This window comes from Mercenaria mercenaria, chromosome 3 (genome assembly GCF_021730395.1).
Source record: "Mercenaria mercenaria strain notata chromosome 3, MADL_Memer_1, whole genome shotgun sequence".
Lineage (NCBI taxonomy): Eukaryota > Metazoa > Mollusca > Bivalvia > Venerida > Veneridae > Mercenaria > Mercenaria mercenaria.
In genome coordinates, this window is record NC_069363.1 from 46646268 (window position 1) to 46669954 (window position 23687).

Here is a 23687-nt window from a genome sequence, read left to right on the forward strand (position 1 = left end):
CCCTAAATTATTTTTTGGGGCACTCGTTTTAAAGGTTCCAAGGTAAAAGGGGCCCCGAACATGGAAAACCATTTTCCCAAACATAAATTTTAGAAAACCCCTTGACCCCGAATGTTGAAACTTAATAGGATGATTGGTCATGCAGGTAAAATGACCCCTTTGTTTTTGGGGCACCCGTTGGGAAAGGGCAAGGTCCCGGGGCCCCGAAAAATCAAAAACCTTTTACGGGCATAACTTGGGGAAACCCCTTGACCCCGAATTTTAAACTTAATAGGATGATTGTTCCCCGCAAGGGAATGACCCTACGATTTTTTGGGGGGACTCCTTTTTAAAAGGGCAAGGGTTTCAGGGGGGCCCGAAAAATTGGGAAAAACCAAATTTCCCATCAATAACTTTCGTACCCCCGCCCCCGAAAAGTTAAAACTATATAGGATGATTGGGTTCCCGCCCAAAAAATGACCCCTTTTTGTTTTTGGGGGGGCACTCCATTAAAAGGGCCAAAAGTCCCCCAGGGGGCCCGAACTTGATAACCTTTTTTCCCACAATAACTTTAGAAAATTTTTGACCCGAATGTTGAAACCCTTTATAGGATGATTTAAAAAGGGAGGTAGTGACCCTATCGATTTTGGGGTCAATCTTTTAAAAGGGGCAAGGTTTACAGGAGCCCTGAAAAAATGGGAAAAACCCTTTTTTTTATCAATAACTTGGAAAACCCCTTGCCCAAAAATGTTGAAACTTCATAAAGGGTTTTATTTACATCAGAGTAGAGACCCCCCATTGATTTTTGGGGCAGTCTTTAAAGGTCAAAAGGTCACGGGGCCCGGTTTATGCAAAAAACAATTTCCGGAAAATAACTTGAGAAAAAAAATTGGGCCTAGAATGTTGAAACTTAATAGGATGATTGGACATGCAGAGTAGACGACCCCTATTTATTTTGGGGTCACTTGATCAAAGGTCAGGGTCACAGGAGCCTGAACAGTGACTTGAGAACCACTAGGCCAAGAGTGTTGAAACTTAGCGGGATGACTGGACATGCCAAGTAGATGATCCCTATTGCAGCCAACCATCAGTGTCTCTTTGACTTTTGCTCCTGACCCCTACTGACTTCTTGCCTATAGCACTTTGCATTGGGGGAGACATGCGCCTTTTTACAAAAGCAATTTCTAGTTTCAATAACAAGTTATAGTTACACCAGTAAACAGTCAAACTAATTATTCATAACATAATTATTATATTTATAGGCTTTGGTCTTCTCTATGAATTATTAGTTTTCTATAGCCTTTCAGTTTTCTTCTGGTGAACAAATTTGCAGTACATGTGTGGAATTTCAAATTACCAAAATATTTTCAGTTTCAAGAAACATCAAGTCAGATCTGAAGGTCAGAGGCCTCAAGTAATTTTCCATGTTTGGTCTAATATATTTTTGCATGATTGGCTTCTAAATATTTCGTCATAGTAAGAAAACTTGTTGAATCTAATTCTAACCCTTATCCTGCTGGTGGCAAATTATTCTGCCTTTGCGTCCATGCAGGCTGATTATGGTCTGCACAGTGTTTGCTATGCTGTCAGTAAAAATTAAGAACACACCTTTGGATAATAAGTGGTACCGCTCAAATTGAATGATGGACCAGTCCATTTTAGAAATATAGCAAGGTGAAGGTTAGGATACAGGTAAAAGATTTTAGGTGATTATAATGAAATTGTTTGGTAGCTTCTCATACGAGCATTATTTTTATATATTTTCTGAATAGAATGAAAAACAGCCTTTTCTTTTGTAGTGTGAAGTAACTGTGAAGCAGAATGCATCGAATGGGTACAAACTATAAACTTCAGAAATAAAGAGATGCAGGTCTTTATGCTACAAGGTATGTGAGGGAAGCTATTATTTCATTTTGGGTTTCATGGCAGTCATAGAAAATATTTATTAAGTAAACAGGTCATTTGTATCTAGAAACATACCACTAATCAAGCTGCATTCAAGAGTTACAAATTTTACAATCCAAGGGAGGTAACTCAATTAAAAAAGACTACCCAAATGCCCTTGGTCATTTGTATTTTGGTAAATGTACAGTTTTCTTACAGAAAAGTTTAATTAAACATTTAATTTTTGATTCAAATTACAATTCTATATCTTTCTCAGTAACTTTTAAGCATGAATATATAATGTGTATAGAAAGCTGTCCTGCTCTCACTGGCTTCTGTGTCCACACCTTGGTTAAAGTTAAGATGCTATATTACCTTATCTCTGTTACTGCTAGATGGATTTGCTTCGAACTAAGAATAAACATTCCTCATTATCACCCACATCATGTGACTCAAGGTCCATAAGACTGGCACCATTTTTAGCTCGACTATTCATAGAGTAGTAGAGCTATTAGACTCGCCCATGCGTTGGCGTCCGCGTGTATGTAAGCTGGTATCTCAGCAACCACTTGTGGGAATGGATTGAAACTTCACACACTTATTCACTGCGATAAACTGACTTACATTGCACAGGTTACATAACTCTATTTTGTTTTTTTTACAAAATTATGCCCCTTTTTTCAGGGTTGGCAAAAACCCGGGTTTTAAACATATTGCCCAGCCCAGTGGGTAATACTGGGAAAACCCGGTTTTACTGGGAAATAGTGGGCAATACTGGGTAGTATAATATTTCAGTTCATACTTCAATACATATTTCAACACTTTAGTTGACTTAAAACCCATATAGTGATAACAATGACACCTGCATGCCTAATGTTATAATACCTATAAAAACCTATTGAATAGACATTATTATGAATATGATGACTCAGCAATTATTGAGCAAGATTAAGGGATTATTTAAGTTAGAAGTGTGAACAACTTAAATTTGGCCATTCAGTTTCCAATTTAGATCACATTGTCATTTCTGTCATATAAACATGAAGCCTAAGGACCCTTTGAGGAATTGTTTTAATGTAACTGTGGATGATTATAGAAAGACTGCAAAATGAAAAGACAGTGGCACTGTGATTAGTGCCAAAATCGAGAGACTGAAAGCACATACACTAAAACACTGCAGTGTCAGCAGTGTTGGTTTTAGATCAGCCTAAGACCTCTTTGTCGTGCAAAAAAACAAACTTCTAAATATACCAGCATCTGGGTCAATTGAAAGGGTGTCTTCAAATTTTGGTATTATTCTGACAAAACTGGGAAACAGACTTGGGATAAAAAAAACTGCAGAACTTTTTTTTCTGTTATATATAGGCGATCTCTTGGTTAACCAAATGGGACCGTTTCGTCTAGCATCAATACCGCTTACAAGAATGAACTGATACTAATACAGATGTAACCTGTGACCATTCCTCATCTTCAAACATAACCTGACCTCAGTTTGACCTTGACCTTGACCTCATTTTGGACTTAGGTTGCTTTATATGGGCGATCTCTTGGTTAACCAAATGGGACCATTTCGTCTAGCATCAATACCGCCTAGAAGAATGAATTGTTACTAATACAGATGTAACCTGTGACCATTCCTCATCTTCAAACATAACCTGACCTCAGTTTGACCTTGACCTCATTTTGGACTTAGGTTGCTTTATATGGGCCATCTCTTGGTTAACCAAATGGGACCGTTTCGTCTAGCATCAATACCGCTTACAAGAATGAATTGATACTAATACAGATGAAACCTGTGACCAATCCTCATCTTCAAACATCACCTGACCTCAGTTTGACCTTGACCTTGTTTTGGACTTAAGTTGCTTTGTATCGACAAGGCTGCCACAGGGGGCATCAAGCGTTTATTGAACGCAGCAGAGTCCTTGTTGTAAGTCATTTTACTTAGCTCTTATCAAAACGAAATATAAGAGAAACTCATGATACCAACCATGATGAATGAGTATAAGGAATAATGTGACCACATTTTGTAAAAGTCACTTTCTGAGGCCGTACTAAGCCCACATAATAGAGAAACTAATGCTACCTATCATGCGTATCAAAGAGTAACCAAAATACCCAATAATACAGTACAACCCCTTAAACAAGAGCTGTTGGATGACAGAGCGCTCGACTATTCGAAGAATTGATTGAAGAATGAGGTCAAAATATTTCCACAGATATTCAGTCAAAAGAAATAAATAGATTAGACAAACAATTTTCCAGTATTTCTTGGATTTCGATAAGACTTGCACTAAATGGCAATGTGTGAACCAATTTAAAAGTCCAAAAAGGGCCATTATTCAGTCAAAATAGTTATATGATAAACAAGTGTTCAAAGTTTAAAAGCCATATGTCAAATAGTTTTGACAAAACATGGACTTGTATGAAAACAGAACCAATTTCAAAGTCCAAAAAGGGCCATAATTCAGCAAAAATAAATGACAGAGTTATGTACTCTTTCATACAGATAGAGACTATTATACTAAACAAGTGATAAAAGTTTCAAAGCCATATGTCAAATACTTTACACAAAATTTGAACTGGTACGAAAAACTTAACCAAGATTTCTAAGTCAAAAGGGGCCATAATTCAGCCAAAATCCTTGAAGGAGTTATGTACTCTTGCCTATAACTGGACATGGTGATGGTAAACAGGTGTTGAAAGTTTCAAAGCTTTATCTCAAAAGACTTTGTCAAAATATGAACTAGTACGAAAAATTAACTCAGATTTCTAAGTCAAAAAGAGCCATAATTCAGCCAAAATTCATGATGGAGTTATGTGCTCTTGCCTATAACTGGACATGGTGATGGTAAACAAGAGTTGAAAGTTTCAAGGCTTTATCTCAAAAGACTTTGTCAAAATATCAGCTGGTACGAAAAACTTAACCATGATTTCTAAGTCAAAAGGGGCCATAATTCAGCCAAAATCCTTGATGGAGTTATGTGCTCTTGCCTATAACTGGCCATAGTGATGGTAAACAAGTGCTGAAAGTTTCAAAGCTTTATCTCAAAAGACTTTGTCAAAATGTGGACTGGTACGAAAAACTTAACCAAGGTGTGACGCCGACACCGACGCCGTGGTGAGTAGGATAGCTCTACTTATTCTTCGAATAGTCGAGCTAAAAATGAAAGCTACTGAAGCATAATAATTACAAAAAGAAAGAGGCCCAAATGGGACCAAGTCACCTGAAGAGGACCTTAACCATCTGACCTTCAAGATAGTCATTTAAACTACAAAATAAGCAAAAAGGTTGCCAAGACTGGCCACTTTTATATCAATTCAAAACACTATACAATCATTTCAGGTACTTTCATATTGAATATCCTATCTAAATAGACCTAAAATATTGACAGGAAAATTCAACTGAAACCAGAATACTACCCTTAAGAGATTTTAATGTAAATCAGGTAATAAAACATAGGTCTTATCTCTAAAATGCATACTTAAATGAAAACTCGCCGATTTCATTCAGCCATTTGTTCACTACTGGTCCGTAGTCCTGGTTTTTAATCAGTTATCTTAAAATTAACAATTTAACATACATCTTATTATAAACATACAATAATAGTAAGTTATTCAATATTGTTCTGTACAATGCGGAAATATATGCTGACGAGATAAAGAAACGCCTCATTGAAATTTGGCGTTATTTTTTTCCTAATGCTTTTAATTGTTGTGAAATGTAGTAAATCTACATGTACTCTGACCGACAAACACAGTGAACAAAAACTCGCCGATTTCATTCAGCCATTTGTTCACTTCATGTACCTGGTCATGATTTCCTCGTGCAGTCCGTGCATGTAAACCATGTGGTTTGATTGAACGATTTTTGCACATGTACATGTGTAATATGACACACAACCATATTTTCAGCTATTCTCTGAAAAAAACATTAGTTTTCGTAATGCCGAGGCTGAATTCTGAAGAGAGGGCTCAGGTTTTGGCTATGCTTGAATGTGGGCGAACGCAGGAACAAGTTGCTAGATGTTTTAACGTCTCTCGTTCGACAATTGTGCATCTTATTCGACGTGTTAGAGACACAGTAACGTCTATCGATAGACCACGTTCAGGTAGACCACGTGTAACGTCAATACGACAGGATAATTATATACGTCAACGTCATTTAGGTGACAGATTTGTGACAGCGCAATCTACGTCACGTATAGTTGTAGGTAACCGTGGACGTCCAATTAGTCGACATACAGTGAGAAATCGACTCAGAGAACGCGGAATTACCTGTCGTAGGCCCTACCGCGGTCTAATTCTAACGTTACGCGCCACCGTCAACAACGTCTTATTTGGGCCCGCAACCATCGCGGCCAGCGTTGGCAGAACGTAGTGTTCAGTGACGAGTCGCGTTTCAACTTGTGGAACGCCGACGGACGTATCCGTGTCTATAGACGACGCCATGAACGCTACGCAAACAATTGCGTTTTGGAGCACAATCGTTACGGTGGAGGTGGAGTAATGGTGTGGGCAGCAATCAACCGTAGGTTTAAGTCCCAACTCGTCGTTTGCCAAGGTAATCTCACAGCCAGGCGTTACATCGACCAGATATTACATCATGTAGTTGTCCCTTTATTCCGACAATGTCAAGGATTAGTCTATCAGCACGACAACGCGCGACCTCACGTTGCACGCGTCACCAGGGACTTTCTACAGGCTAGAAACATTAATGTTTTACCTTGGCCGGCGTGTTCACCGGACTGCAATCCGATTGAACACGCGTTGGATTATCTCGGACGGCGGTTACGCCAACGTCAACCCCAGCCAGCAAACGTCCGGGAACTGGTAGCAGCGCTGCACCAGGAGTGGGCCAGAAACCCATGGTATCTGTTACGCAACTGGTGCGGCTCTATGAGGCGTCGCCTTGCTGCTGTGGTTGCTAGCAGAGGTGGCCACACGCGCTACTGATTTTTCTAATGCAATTTCTCCGACCGGGCTATTAAAATTCAAGATTTAAGCATAATGCAACAATGAAATGATTTCTTATTGACCATAAATTCTTGTAAAGCATCTAATTTGCGAATGGAATTGTTCTTTTCTAATTTTGAATCACGGTTAACGAAAAATTGTATACCGAGTTTGAATGAGGCGTTTCTTTATCTCGTCAGTGTATATTTGAATAATAACCCATTTAATGAAGTGCTAGGTAAGTCTAATAATTATGTTTCTAAGATTGGTACAGTCCAAATATATCCAATTATGTACAGGATAATGTGAACTTACTATTCACTCTATACCTTTTTTCTCATTTAAAAAGGACAATCTGATGAAGACAATGTTTTTGAAAGATAACAGAAATATTGGGTCAATCATCTACTGATGTTGATATTTATGTGATCCTTTATCAAAAGGATCAGTCAACAGTTTTATCGTTTAATCAACAAGGAGATTTTTGTATCCTGCCAGTATGGAATCCAGTGTCTCAGTGGTACAAATGTGAATAGAAGAATAAAAAAAGTATAGAATTATAACATGCTGTATCAGCAAAAAGTATTTTAAAATTCTATAAATCATGAGGTGTTAATAAAACACATCTACTTTATATGCCCAATCATTATACCGATTATGAATGTTCAGTGTCAAGTAGTTCTCAAATTATTGAGCAAAAACTGTTCGCTCTACTTCGAAATGGTAGGCAAATTATGCTATCACAAATTGTGCAGAATTTCTATGTACAAACTGACACCCTATGTGTTGCCTCAGCAAAACTTCCCATAGAACATTTACTTGTTGTACAATTGCATCAACAGTTGTAATAAAATAAAGCAAGTGAAACTAGAATGTGTCTGTAGGACACAGGGTGTGCCCCCCACTGGTACATTTGTCACAAATAAGGGGCAATAATTCAAATGTTTGTAGTCTCAGTTTGAGGGTATAGCCTTAACAAACATTTTATGAAAAGGATTCATTATTCTAGGCCATATACTTTTTGAGCTATGTGCATCACAAACAAAGAATCCACTATTTTGGCTATTTCAAGGGCTATAACTCTGTAATAAGAGCTAAGATTCTTAAGAAGAATGCCAAGTGTGCAAGGTCACATCACGATAAAGACTCCAGCAAGGTTTTCTGAATTTACATCAAATACTTTTTGAGCTAGGCACATAATTAGGTGAAAAAGTGCATTTTTTTGCTATTTCAGGGGCCATAACTTTAAAAATAGGGGGTGGAGCCAGCCAAAAAATTAGAGGTGTGCAAGTTTATATAATGATTAAGACTTATGCAAGTTTTCTACCATTTATATTAAATATTTTTTGAGCTAGGTGCGTCACAAAGTGAAAATGTACATTTTTGACTATTTCAGGGGCCATAACTCTAAAAACAGGGGGCGGACCCAAATGAAAAATAGGAGGTGTGCAAATTCATATCATGATTAAGACTCATGCAAGGTTTCATAAATTTATATCAAATACATTTTGAGCTAGGCATGTCACAAGGTGAAAATGTGCATTTTTGACTATTTCAGGGGCCATAACTCTAAAAATAGGGGGCGGAGTCAGATAAAAAATAGGAGGTGCACAAGTTCATATCATGATTAAGACTCATGCAAGGTTTCATGAATCTATATCAAATACTTTTTGAGCTAGGCATGTCACAAGGTGAAAATGTGCATTTTTGACTATTTCAGAGGCCATAACTCTGAAAATAGGGGGGCAGAGCCAGACGAAAAATAGGAGGTTCCCAAGTTCATATCATGATTAAGACTCATGCAAGATTTCATGAATCTATATCAAATACTTCTTGAGCTAGGCATGTCACAAGGTGAAAATGTGCATTTTTGACTATTTCAGGGGCCATAACTCTGAAAATAGGGGGCGGAGCCAGATGAAAAAATAGGAGGTGCGCAAGTTCATATCATGATTAAAACTCATGCAAGGTTTCATGAACCTATATCAAATACTTTTTGAGCTAGGCGTGTCACAAGGTAAAAATGTGCATTTTTGACTATTTCAAGGGCCATAACTCTGAAAAATGGGGGCAGAGCCAGATGAAAAATAGGAGGTGCGCAAGTTCATATCATGTTTAAGACTCATGCAAGGTTTCATGAATTTATATCAAATACTTTTTGAGCTAGGCATGTCACAAGGTGAAAATGTGCATTTTTGACTATTTCAGGGGCCATAACTCTGAAAATAGGGGGCGGAGCCAGACGAAAATAGGAGGTGCGCAAGTTCATATCATTATTAAGACTCTTGCAAGGTTTCATGAATCTATATCAAATACTTTTTGAGCTAGGCGTGTCACAAGGTAAAAATGTGCATTTTTGACTATTTCAGGGGCCATAACTCTGAAAATAGGGGGCGGAGCCAGACGAAAAATAGGAGGTGCGCAAGTTCATATCATGATAAACACTCATGCAAGGTTTCATCAATTTGTATCAAATACTTTTCCAGCTAGGTGCGTCACGAACTTTGGACGGACAAGACCAAATCTATATGCCCCCACCACTCATGGGGGGGCACAACAAAGCTGTGAAAGAAATAAACAAGTCTACAAGATAAAAGAAGATTATCAACCAGATATGCTTCTTGATATCATCTACAATAGGAATGATCATCATTCTATTCTGTTGTCTCTGCTTCACTGAAAGTACAAAGAAAAATCACAATGGTAACAATCAAACAATAATTCATAGGATATTCAGGCAGATCTAGTAAACTCCTGTTTCAGGTCAAATTTAAATGCTCATTACTTAAGGTTTAAACATGAAATACTTGCTGAAACTTAGCTTTTACATTTCTAATCTTGACATAAATGTCACTTTGAAGATGAGTATTCCATTCCCTTCATTGCAGACAAAGTAACAGCCTTAAATTTTATAATTACATGGTAGATGGATGGACAACTTTCAGCGAAGCTTCTTTGTTTGGTATCACAATGTTTGTGCAAGTAATTAACACTTTATGTTGTTTTCTTTTAACCTGTGCTAAAAAACGAAAACAGATCAAAAACACATATTATTATACTCTCATATAAGTTCCTGCTAATCAATTAAAAAAATTTAATATTACATTTTTCAAGAATTATATTTGAAACATTAGAATCAAAATAATATACAGCAGAACCATGTTTTAATATATTTACTACTCTGAATTGGTTTTACATCACCCATAATAATTATATCCATGTCTACATTACCGAATAGGTAAATGTAAATGTAGAATAGTAAATTCTACTATCGATCAATGTAGAACTGCACTACATACAACCTAATCTTTAGCAACCATAGCAATGCTGCATTTACCTATATAATATTAAATTATAACTCGAGTCTGAGTTTGCATTCTACAATTGTTAATAGCTTATGTATATGTATCTATTATCTTACTAGAAACAAAATTTCATTTTTAAATTAGTGGGGAAACTGATATAAAAACTAATGTATTGTTTTTTGTTGTTTTTGTTTAATAAAAGGGAGGTAATTTCATGAACAAAAAAAAAGAATGTTAACATGGGTGCCTGTGATGTTGACCTTTGCACATGACACAATGTCTTGTAAGGTGAATCTTTATGTACACCAGTTACAGACAAGACAAAAATAGATTACCAACAAGAGCTGTCACTAATGGTGACAAATGCCCCCACAGTGCCTTGACCTTTGACCTGGTGACTTTGACCTTTGACCTGGTGACCCCAAAGTCAGTAGGGGTCATGTACTCATTAAGTACTATCAGCATGTGAAGTTTGAAGGTCCTGGGTGCAGTGGTTCGCGAGTAAAGTGCCTTCATGGAATATGCCTCCCTTCGGGGGCATAAAAATCTCCAAAAGTGATATTGACCTTGGAGCTAGGGGTCTGGGTCTTGCATATAATAAATAAACATTTGTGTCAATAAATTCTAAAATCCCTTGATAAATGGCAGCATTTCTGACCGGACAAGAAACAGACCATGTTAACCTTTGTAGGTTGAGCTAGAGGTCTAAGTCTTGGGCATAACATGTCACTTCATTATATGGAACATTTATGCAAAATAATTTCAAAATCCCTTCATGCATGCAAGAGAAAAGAAACAGACCATGTTAACCTTTAACCTCTAAGTGTGACCTTGACCATAAAACTTCTTTTATGCAAAATGTATCTGAAATCGTTATGATTTTTATTAAGTCCGTCACTGAAATAGTTGAGCGTATAATGTGAACACCTGTGGTGAAAAGTATGTCTGCTTGGTAAGTCGAACAGTTTTCATCTGATCTTCACCAGACTTTCTGACAATGTTTGTAGGCATATCTCGGCCAAGTCTGATAACCATCCAAATTGCCCCAAGTACTCCTGGATTTTGGTTTAATATGTGAAATTACCTTATATTATATCAATAAATCATTAAATAAATATCGTACAAAAATATGTTTCATTTATATCATTAGATATATAGACCTAGAGATGTCATTAAATTGATATCATGAAGTTTTACCATGAAATGGAATTTATTTAAAGATATAAAAGAATCAATTTTCAGTACTACCTTCTGAGCATAAAACATCATTCAGATCATATGCTGTTACAATTTATCCTCATGAAAAAGTGTTGCATAGTCAACGACACAATATTTGTTTCTTCTTTTATCAGAATTTTGAGAAGTATTCATTAAGTAGTAATCTAACCGTTCGCAAACTATTATGGCCAGAATAATCAAATTAGGTTGATACTAGTTACGAGCTTCACTTTTGTATGACGTCACATTATCATGATGTCAAACTTTATTTCAAACATGTATGATGCTGAAGCTTAATCATTATTGAGCTAATTCAATTCACTGATAGAGATCAAAACTTGTTTTATGCCCCTACTCAAAAGTTGGTAAGACTTTTTATTGTAATTATGTTTTTGACATGTTGTTTTCAACCATTTGGTACTGTCATTGTTAATGGAACAGAAGTCCAATGTCTTATGTTACAATCATAGGGGAATCATATTTTACTGAGGATTTATGTATAGGCTATTTCACTATATGTTTATGTTTATTATAGTGATTGCTGCAGATTGTGTTAGAATAAAAGATAACCTTGGGGCAGAAGTAAAACCTACCTGTTTCAGAGGTAAATTCACTTTGAACAAAAAGAAATCATTTATCAAATGAAAACTTTCCACTTTTGTACAATAATCAGTAATTAGTCTTGGAAAAAGGTAAAAACTAGAAAATGCTTTTGTAAAAAAGCGCATGTCTCTCCCGATGCAAAGTCCTATAGGCACGAAGTCAATAGGAGTCAGGAGCGAAAGTCAAAGAGACACTGATGGTTGGCTGCAATAGGGATCATCTACTTGGCATGTCCAGTCATCCCGCTAAATTTCAACACTCTTGGCCTAGGAGTCACTGTTCAGGCTCCTGTGACCTTGACCTTTGATTAAGTGACCTCAAAATAAATAGGGCTAATCTACTCTGCATGTCCAATCATCCTATTAAGTTTCACCATTGTAGGTCAAGTGGTTCTCAAGTTATTTCCAAAAAATGATTTTACATGAACAGGCCACTGTGACCTTGACCTTTAATAGACTGACCCCAAAATCAGTAGGGGTCATCTACTCTGCATGTTCAATCATCCTATGAAGTTTCAACATTCTGGGTCAAGTGGTTCTCAAGTTATTGATCCGAACTGGTTATCAATGTTCAGACCCCTGTGACCTTGACCTTTAACGGAGTGACCCCAAAAACAATAGAGGTCATTTACTCTGCATGAACAATCATCCTATGAAGTTTCAACATTCTGGGTCAAGAGGTTCTCAAGTTATTGATTAGAAATGGTTTTCCATGTTCGGGCCCCTGTGACCTTGACCTTTAACAGAATGACCCCAAAATCATTAGGGGTCATCTACTCTACATGACCAATCATCCTATTAAGTTTCAACATTCTGGGTCAAGTGGTTCTCAAGTTACTGACCGGAAATCGTTTTCAATGTTCAGGCCCCTGTGACCTTGACCTTTAACGGAGTGACCCCAAAATCATTAGGGTACATCTACTTTGCATGTACAATCATCCTATGAAGTTTCAACATTCTGGATCAAGTGGTTCTCTAGTTATTGATCGGAAATGGTTTTCAATGTTCAGGCCCCTGTGACCTTGACCTTTGACGGAGTGACCCCAAAAACAATAGGGGTCGTCTACTCCAGCAGCCCTACAACCCTATGAAGTTTGAAGGTTCTAGGTCAAATGATTCTCCAGTTATTGCTCAGAAATTAAGTGTGACGTACGGATGGCAGACGGACAGAAGGACGGACGGACAGGACAAAAACAATATGTCTCCCCAAGAGGGGGGGAGACATAATTAACTAGAAAAAGAGGAATATTTATAAGGGGGGAAATTTGGTCCCAGTGGGGCTTGAACCTGTGCCCTCTGAAAAATTGAAGTCAAAGTAGGTTTATTGTAGAAATTGAATACTCTTTAAAAGGAGGTACGCTATTACATAGGTCATGCCTATAAAGTCATTAACTTAATTGAGGTCAGTTGCAATAGGGATCCTACATAAATAAACTTTAATGTAACTGTCAATATTCATATAAATTTATGGTATTTTGCCTTCAGAATACAACAGAAGTCCGACACAACCTCAAGAATCATGAAGGTGTGGCGAAGGTTTCTGAGGATGTCTGGATGAAAGTATTAGAAGTGGAAGCCAACTGGAAAGAAAAGAAGCCAATGAAGCAGATGTTCTTCACCAGTTGGCTAAAAGTCAAAGATGAGGAAAAGAGAAAACGTTTATTAGACACCTATCTAAAAGAAGGGTTGACAAACTACAAGGAATTAGTGTAAGTTTATTTAAGTTGTTTGTTTTTAATTTATTATTATATCTACTGATCTTTTCAGGATTTTGTGAATCATATTTTAGAAAAGGTGTGTAGAAATTTCAGATTAGCAAAAAAAACGAACAAGCAGTCTTTTGTAGAAAATATACATCATCTTATTTGTTTTGATTTGTTGGGTTTAATGTCGCAAGGACACAATTATAGGTCATATGGCGACTTTCCAGCTTTGATGGTGGAGAAAGGCCTCAGGTGCCCCTTCGTGCATTATTTCATCACTAGCAGGTACCTGGGTAGAACCACTGACCTTCGTAAGCCAGCTGGATGGCTTCCACACATGATGAATTCAAAGCCCCGAGTATGGCTCAAACCCTGGCATCGATGAGGGGCAAGTGATTTGAAGTCTGAGAGACCTTATCCACTCGGCCACGGAGGCCCCTATTTATCATCTTACTTCTTGTAATGTTTTAGAGAGATAAAAAACAACTTGTATTTTAGTAATAGTGAAAAGAAGGATCATACAATAGCTTAAATAAGAAAAGTGAATTTTGAAGAACTCAAAAGATAGATGGAATGGAAAATACCATTGATTACTATCACTTTTTCATGTAATGTAATGAGATGATGTTAAGCTGGAAAGGCTTTGATTTGTTTATTTGAACAAAATGCTGGTAAGAAAGGACTTTCCTTGTGAGCATAATACAGTTTCTCAATAGAGATGGTGTTTGTATACAAATCCATTGTATTTTCTATTTTTAGAACTGAGAATTTTAGAACAAAGCCCAACATCCATGTTTTTTTTGTAAACAGTGATGTTTTTCTAATGACCTAAACTTTCTTGAAACACAAATTATATCAATATTTTCTTTAATAAAATAAGCAACTTACTAATGACTTTTATTAATTCGAAAAATAAAATTGATTAATTATGACCGCTTAACTTACAGTGTTTTTCTAAAAGTTTTGAACATCACTACCCCTCTATTAAAATCATATGTCATTTAAAACAGTTATTCATTTAAAAAAGATGCGTGATGTCACAGTGATCTATATAATACTAGTTTGTGATGAACAACTGATAAAATCATCAAATTTGTATTTTTCAGTAGAAGCCTCACACAAGTAAACAAGAGTAGTCCTGTGATCATCCGAAAAGATGCTGACAGTGAAAAGGATATTCATCAAGTGGAGCTTTTGAGCAAAGAAAATGAAATGTTGAAGGTAATGACTCATCTGATTTACTATGTATTCATTTCTATGGTAAACAAGTTCCATTTTGTGTAATCATAATTGTGGATGATAAATACCACTTTGTCGTATGTAATTTTCTTTAAAAAATGCAAGTTTTGTTATTTTATCTGGGATCTAATTTCTGAAGAAAACATATACTCGGAGCTGTCAGTGGTTTATAAAGTTAGATAACTATGAAATGTCATCTAAAAGAAATATAAATCCTGCTTAAAACCATTAAAGGAGTGTAAACATGGTCATACTAAGATCATTAAGTAATGAAATTAAGGGAAAGGTTATGTTATTGGTTTGTGTGCGGAAAACATCAAAAACATGCAAACTGTTAAGTAATTTACTTTTATTACATTTACAGTTTTCAGACATTGACTTAAATATACTTTTCAGAAAGCAGTGCAGGAAAAAGAGGCAATGATTGTTAAACTTGAAGAGGAATGTAACAGACTTAGAGAGGTATAAGAAACATTTATTAATAAGTGAAACATTCATGATGCATGTTATTACTTTGAGCTAAAAAAGAACAAACTAGAATACTGTAGGCACTCAATTAATTATCTTTGTGTACATGATTTTATATTTCTGCACCAGAATTTATGGAAAAAAAAACAAAATCCTGCATACATTCAGTATCTCAAAATCTGATTTTCACTTCTGGAAACTTGAACTGCTTCTAAAATAATAAATTATTTAAACTGTATTTATGCACAAAGAGTAAACCAGTTTTGGAAACATTTCCAGTTGCCAGGATACAAAGAAAATTTATGAATGCCTTCAAAATAAAATAAAAACTACTAAGGATTTAGAACTTTTGTTGAATAAAGAGCTTATTTCAGTAAATGTTATTGTCAGTCTTGCTGTGTAGAAGTACTTAATGTCTACAGCATGCAGTGAACAATTTTGTTTTTAAAGCACCATTTGCAAAGTAATTACAGTTTATGATAGCTATAGCTTTGTAAATTAATGTATAATGTGTATGTATGACTTACTGATGTAATGTGATACATTACAGATGATGAAATCCCAGATTAGCACAGAAAAGACAAAGAACAGTATTTCAGTTGAAAAGGTAATAATGAAGTAGATCAGACCAAACACACTGAAAGTTTCAAACTTTACTATAGTTCCAACATTTCAGCTACATGCCTTCTTCAGGGAATAATAATAGTAACAAGAGCCATGTTAGACATGGCTAATCCCCCCGCCGAGCATATTATAATTGAAGGCTAAAGTTCCTGGCAAGTTAGTGTCTGAAAGTATTAATTTTGGGGAAAGCTTTGAAGAACCGTTTAGTTGTGGTCCGCATTTTTGTTTTTCTAAGTCCACAAAAAAACAAACTCCTTACCTGGTAGAGATACCTAAAAATACACCTAAAATTGGAAAGTAACATCTATGTTGTACCACAGAAAAGTGGTCTTGTTTTTTCCCTACGGTCAGTTATAAAAATGTTACAATATAAGTTATTTATAGTAACAGCTAAGGGAAGTTAATCTTAAAAAAAAAAAAATCCCTCCAGTACTTTTGGAGTTATGCTCCAGACAAAGATCGTTGCAGACGGGCAAGATTTTTTAAGAAAATAAGATAAAGGGGAAATAACTCAAAAAATAGGCAAGGTAGAGTTATTGTTCTTGCATACTGCACTTCCTCCTAATGTGTTCTATCAGTGTATGAAGTTTGAAGAAAATCCCTCCAGTACTTTTGGAGATATGCTCCGGACAAAGATCATTGCGGAAGGACGGACGGACGCACACACACACGGACGGAGAGCATTTCTAATATCCCCTTCGCCTTTGGCGGGGGGATAAAAAAACGGAAATAACGTCATACATAGTATGTTACGTTACACTAAAATAGCGGGAAAGTGACCATAGTAAAAATGTGATGGACGTCTCGTGTATTACTTGTAACATGTTATAATGAAAAAATTCATGTACATGTAAATAATTGATACCAATAATTAAGTAAATAAATTCTTATAGAAGTAATAATGCAATGCATAATAAACTAGAAAATGCTTTTGTAAAAAAGCGCATGTCTCCCCCAATGCAAAGTCCTATAGGCAAGAAGTTAATAGGGGTCAGGAGTGAAAGTCAAAGAGACACTGATGGTTGGCTGCAATAGGGACCATCTACTTGGCATGTCCAGTCATCCCGCTAAATTTCAACACTCTTGGCCTAGTGGTTCTCAAGTCACTGTTCAGGCTCCTGTGACCTTGACCTTTGATCAAGTGACCTCAAAATAAGTAGGGGTCATCTACTCTGCACGTCCAATCATCCTATTAAGTTTCAACATTGTAGGTCAAGTGGTTCTCAAGTTATTTCCAAAAAAATGATTTTACATGAACAGGCCACTGTGACCTTGACCTTTAATAGACTGACCCCAAAATCAATAGGGGTCATCTACTCTGCATGTTCAATCATCCTATGAAGTTTCAACATTCTGGGTCAAGTGGTTCTCAAGTTATTGATATGAACTGGTTATCAATGTTCAGGCCTCTGTGACCTTGACCTTTAACGGAGTGACCCCAAAAACATTAGTGGTCATTTACTCTGCATGAACAATCATCCTATGAAGTTTCAACATTCTGGGTCAAGAGGTTCTCAAGTTATTGATTGGAAATAGTTTTTCCATGTTCAGGCCCCTGTGGCCTTGACCTTTAACAGAGTCACCATAAAATCGTTAGGGGTCATCTACTCTGCATGACCAATCATCCTATGAAGTTTCATCATTCTGGGTCAAGTGGTTCTCAAGTTACTGACCGGAAATGGTTTTCAATGTTCAGGCCCCTGTGACCTTGACCTTTCACAGAGTGACCCCAAAATTGTTAGGGGTCATCTACTCTGCATGAGCAATCATCCTATTAAGTTTCAACATTCTGGGTCAAGTGGTTCTCAAGTTACTGACCGGAAATGGTTTTCAATGTTCAGGCCCCTGTGACCTTGACCTTTAATGGAGTGACCCCAAAATCAATAGGGGTCATCTACTTTGCATGTACAATCATCCTATGAAGTTTTAACATTCTGGGTTAAGTGGTTCTCTAGTTATTGATCGGAAATGATTTTCAATGTTCAGGCCCCTGTGACCTTGACCTTTGATGGAGTGACCCCAAAATCAATAGGGGTCATCTACTCTTCATTATCAATCATCCTATGAAGTTTCAACATTCTGGGTCAAGTGGTTCTCTAGTTATTGATCGGAAATGGTTTTCAATGTTCAGGCCCCTGTGACCTTGACCTTTGACGGAGTGACCCCAAAATCAATAGGGGTTGTCTACTACAGCAGCCCTACAACCCTATGAAGTTTGAAGGTTCTAGGTCAAATGGTTCTCCAGTTATTGCTCGGAAATGAAGTGTGATGTACGGACGGACGGACGGACAGGGCAAAAACAATATGTCTCCTGGGGGAGACATAATTATCATCTGATCAAAAAGATACACATGTTCCTATAGATAAAGATATGGATTTTTTAGTTGAAAAGGCATTAATTCAAAAAGTGTAAATAAAAATTATTCTGTTTGTAATGTTTGCAAGAACATGATTATAACTTGAAAGATATTAGTTTTGTAGCATAAGAAAGGTTTATAAAGTACCAGTGTTTTGAATATCAGAAAAAGTACAATCCGGAGACTAAGTATTTTGTCAGTCTCTCGATGATGACTAAGCTCTTTTTTAAGGAGTTATAGCTCTACTCACGACATTTCATAACTTGTTTCTTGTTTAAATAAAATTGCAGTTATGATCTCAACATTCTATGAGGTATCCTGTAGATAGATTGTAAACTTTCTAGGAAATAAAAAGCCCTGCAGTGCTGAACCACAAATTAAGTGCTTATTGAGATGACGAAAGTAATATCCACTTGGTGCTTTTGTCAATTCACTTGAGGAAAAAATTATTTTGTAATGTCTTATGTAGGTCTAATTATTTTCAGAGACAGAGGGTCGAGTCAGATGAAGTGAAGTCAAGAAAGAAGGTATGCAAAAAGTGTTCCTTTTTCAATGTAATGTTAATTGCAGTAGCCTTACCATTTACCTTTAATTCTAGATTTTGATTCAATGAAAAGAGTATTTGTTTATTTGAACCCGTCTAGTTAACTCAGTAGATACAGCAAAAGGCTTCAAATCAAGAGGTCATAGTTTTGACCCCCCCAAAAAACCCACGGGGGAGATGAATATTCTGTGACAGACTTGTGTAGACTGATACTAGGACTGGCGCTGGTTCCATGAACACTGAACAAGGCTAGAACATTCTGCTGAAAAGCAGCAATTAAAACAAGAGGACCATGATGGTCCTGAATCGCTCACCTATCCCCACATGACCCAGTGTTGAACTGAGTATGACGTCGTTTTTTCTATTATTTGACATAGTGACCTAGTTTTTGAGCACATCTGACCTAGATATCATCAAGATAAAAAATTCTGACCAATTTTCATGAAGATCCATTGAAAAATATGACCTCTAGAGAGGTCACAAGGTTTTTCTATTATTTGACCTACTGACCTAGTTTTTGAAGGCACGTGACCCAGTTTCAAACTTGACCTAGATATCATCAAGGTGAACATTCTGACCAATTTTCATGAAGATCTCATGAAAAATATGGCCTCTAGAGAGGTCACAAGGTTTTTCTATTTTTAGACCTACTGACCTAGTTTTTGACCGCACATGACCCAGTTCAAACTTGACCTAGATATCATCAAGTGAACATTCTCAATTTTCATGAAGATCCATTGAGAAATATGGCCTCTAGAGAGGTCACAAGGTTTTTCTATTTTTAGACCTACTGACCTAGTTTTTGACCGCACGTGACCCAGTTTCGAACTTGACTAGATATCATCAAGATGAACATTCTGACCAATTTCATGAAGATCTCTTGAAAAATATGGCCTCTAAAGAGGTCACAAGGTTTTTCTATTTTAGATCTACTGACCTAGTTATTGACCCACTGACCCAGTTTCAAACCTGACCTAGATATCATCAAGATAAACATTCTGACCAATTTTCATGAAGATCTTGAAAAATATGGCCTCTAAAGAGGTCACAAGGTTTTTCTATTTTTAGAACTACTGACCAGTTTTGATGCACGTGACCCAGTTTCAACCTGACCTAGATATCCACAGTTGAACATTCTGACCAATTTTCATGAAGATCCCATTGAAAAATATGGCCTCTAGAGAGGTCACAAGGTTTTTTCTATTTTTAGACTACTGACCTAGTTTTTGACGCACGTGACCCAGTTTTCAAACTTGACTAGATATCATCAAGTGAACATTCTGACCAATTTTATGAAGATCCATTGAGAAAATATGCCCTCTAGAGAGGTCATAAGGTTTTCCTATTTTTAGACCTACTGACCTAGTTTTTGACCCCACGTGACCCAGTTTTGAACTTGACTTAGATATCATCAAGATGAACATTCTGACCAATTTTCATGAAGATCCATTGAAAAATATGGCCTCTAGAGAGGTCACAAGGTTTTTCTATTTTTAGACCTACTGACCTAGTTTTTGACCCCACGTGACCCAGTTTGGAACTTGACCTAGATATTATGAAGATGAACATTCTGACCAAAACTCATGAAGATCTCTTGAAAATTATGGCCTCTAGAGAGGTCACAAGGTTTTTCTATTTTTAGATCTACTGACCTAGTTTTTGACCCCACATGACCCAGTTTCGAACTTGACCTATATATCATCAAGATGAACATTCTGACCAATTTTCATGAAGATCCATTGAGAAATATGGCCTCTAGAGAGGTCACAAGGTTTTTCTATTTTTAGACCTACTGACCTAGTTTTTGACCCCACATGACCCAGTTTCAAACTTGACCTAGATATCATCAAGGTGAACATTTTGACCAATTGAAGATCTCGTGAAAAATATGGCCTCTAGAGAGGTCACAAGGTTTTTCTATTTTTAGATCTACTGACTTAGTTTTTGACCGCACATGACCAAGTTTCGAACTTGACCTAGATATCATCAAAATGAACATTCTGACCAATTTTCATAAAAATCCCATGAAAAGTGTGACCTCTAGAGTGGTCACAAGCAAAAGTTTACGCACGGACGGACGCACAGACGACGGACGCCACGCGATCACAAAAGCTCACCTTGTCACTTTGTGACAGGTGAGCTAAAAATCAAACAAACACCAGATAATAGAGAAAGACATTCTAAGTTTCAAATGTGTGGAACATACCTGGTTTTGTTGCCCTGTGTACTTCCTGAGTTACATAAATTAACTAATATATCATTTTTTTCTTTATTCAGGTTAAGTTCACAAGTGATGGAGTGAGTGTTGGGGATGTTGTTTGGGCTCGGTATGTTGATGGCATTGCATATCCAGCAAAAGTGATAAGTTCAGTGCAAGCACGCAAAGTAAGTTTTTTTTAGGAAAAATACACTGTGACTTTGTATAGAGCGTTAGTCTATGGATCACAGGGTCGTGAGTTTGATCGCCGGGTGAGACGTTTGTTCTCTGTGACAATTCAAGAAAAGATATTGTGTCTGAAATCTTTCTTCCTCCACCTTTAATTCATGTGGGGAAGTTGGCAGTTACTTGCGGAGAACACGCTTTTTTTTAGCTCACCTGAGCCAAATGCTCAAGGTGAGCTTTTGTGACTGCTCGATGTGAGTAATATGTAAACAATTTGTAAAAAAAAACTTTTACACCAAACTTCCCTGGAATGATCTTTAGGTGGTCCCCTTTCAAATTTGCCCAAAGAATTTAATTTCATACAGAACTCTGGATGGCAACCAAAAGGCAAAACTTAAAAAAATCTTCTTGTCAAAAACCACAAGGCCTAGGGCTTTGATATGTAGTATGTAGAATCATTTAGTTGGCCTCTACCAAGATTGTTCAAATTATCCCCCTAGTGTCAAATATGGCCCGCCTCAGGGGTCACATGGTTTATTTAGACTTAAATAGGGAAAAACTTGAAAATCTTCCTGTCAAAATCAAAAGCTTAGGGTTTTGATATTTGGTATGTAGCCTCATATAGTGGGCCTCCACCAAGATTGTTCAAATGATCCCACTAGGATAAAATATGGCCACGCCCAGGGGGTCACATGGTTTGTATAGGAAAAAAAACTTTAAAATGTTCTTGTGTGAAACCACAAGACCTAGGCTTTTGATATTTGGTATGTAGCATTGCCTTGTAGTCCTCTACCAAGATTGTTCCCCTGAGATGAAAAGAGGCCTTGCTACGGGGTTCCCTAGTTTTACATAGACATATATAGGAAACAACTTTAAAAATCGTCTTGCCTGAAACTGCAAGGCCTATGCTTTTGATATTTGGTATGTTGCATTGCCTAGTGGTCTACTACCAAAGTTCAAATTATGCCCCTTGGGTGAAAGAGGTCCTGCCCTGGGGTCCCAAGTTTTACAAAGACATATACTGAAAAACACTTAAAAATTCTTTGCCTTTGATATTTTGTATGTATCACTGCCTAGCTGATCTCTGACAAAATTGTTCGAATTATTCCCCTGGGATGAAAAGAAGCCCCACCCCAGGGATCACTTGATATACGAGTTATATAGGAAAAAATACTTGAAAAATTATCAGATCATATTTCATACTGTTTAATTATATTTACCTGATGGCCCCAAGTGATTATGGTCAACTGACTGTGACCTTGACCTTCTGACCTACTTTCTTGTTTTTTAAGATACAGCCTTGAAATTTGGATGACATGTACAGTTTTGTACAATTACCTTAAAACTGACTTTCAGCGACTGCAAATATCACCTACTGACCCACTTTCTTGTTTTTGAAGCTTTAGCAAAGAAATTTATTCAAGCTAGTAACTTAACATCACTGCTCTCTTGTACTGGTACAGAATCCAGGAACACTGGTAAGGCTAACTGCAAACCATTACCTGACTGAAATACTGTTGAAAAATGGGATTAAACCCAAAACAAACAAATTGATTGTTAGATAGATATTATTAAGTCTAATTTTAACTGACATGGTAAACATGAAATTTCGAATTTTATTGTGGCTATATTTATGTTTTATTTTATTTGTATGTAGAAGCCTTATAACAGAAATATTATTTTCTTCACTTTCAGAGTATACAGTCCGATATGTAGAGGATGGTGTTGTAACAGAAGTATCTGATACAGACATCACACAGAAAAAGTGATTCGAATGATTAGCATTTGCTTTTAATTTTATGCTGTATATGATGAAAATGTTATAAAAAGATGAATAGAAAAACAAGAGGGCCAAGATGGCCCTAGGTCGCTCACCTAAGAAACACTCCATAACAGTGTAAAACATGTTTGACCTAGTGATTTCATGGAAACAAATATTCTGACCAATTTTCATTAAGATTGGACCAAAAAATTGGTCTCTTGCGATAAAACAAGCATTTTCTTAGATATGACCTAGTTTTTGACCCTTGATGACCCATGTTCAAACTCGACCTAGATTTTATCAAGGCAATCATTCTGACCAAAATTCATGAAGATCAACTGAAAAATACAGCCTCTATCACATACAGAAGTTTTTTCTTTGATTTGACCAAGTGACCTAGTTTTTTACCTCAGATGACCCATATTCAAATTCGACCTAGATTTCATTAAGGCAATCAACCTGACCAAATTTCATAAAAATCAATTGAAAAAAACAGTCTCTATCGCATACACAAGATTTTTCTTTAATTTGACCTAGTGACCTAGTTTTTGACCTCAGAAAACCAATATTCAAAATCAACCTAGATTTCATCAAGGCAATCACTCTGACCAAATTTCATGAAGATCAATTGAAAAATACATCCTCTATTGCATACACAAGGTT

General features: G+C 36.6%; 1 protein-coding gene across 1 annotated transcript in view; it reads left to right on the forward strand.

Moving 5' to 3' along the window:
- Nucleotides 1-23438, forward strand: part of LOC128555885 (uncharacterized) — a 36080-nt gene extending 12642 nt beyond the window's left edge. Inside the window, exons 2-9 of the mRNA XM_053539678.1 lie at nt 11878-11924; nt 13430-13653; nt 14754-14868; nt 15283-15348; nt 15905-15961; nt 18821-18862; nt 21157-21264; nt 22958-23438. Of these exons, the coding sequence (XP_053395653.1) occupies nt 11878-11924; nt 13430-13653; nt 14754-14868; nt 15283-15348; nt 15905-15961; nt 18821-18862; nt 21157-21264; nt 22958-22978 (680 nt within the window). The 3' untranslated portion in view covers nt 22979-23438. The remainder of the gene's footprint in view (nt 1-11877; nt 11925-13429; nt 13654-14753; nt 14869-15282; nt 15349-15904; nt 15962-18820; nt 18863-21156; nt 21265-22957) is intronic.
- Nucleotides 23439-23687: the final 249 nt, after the last annotated feature.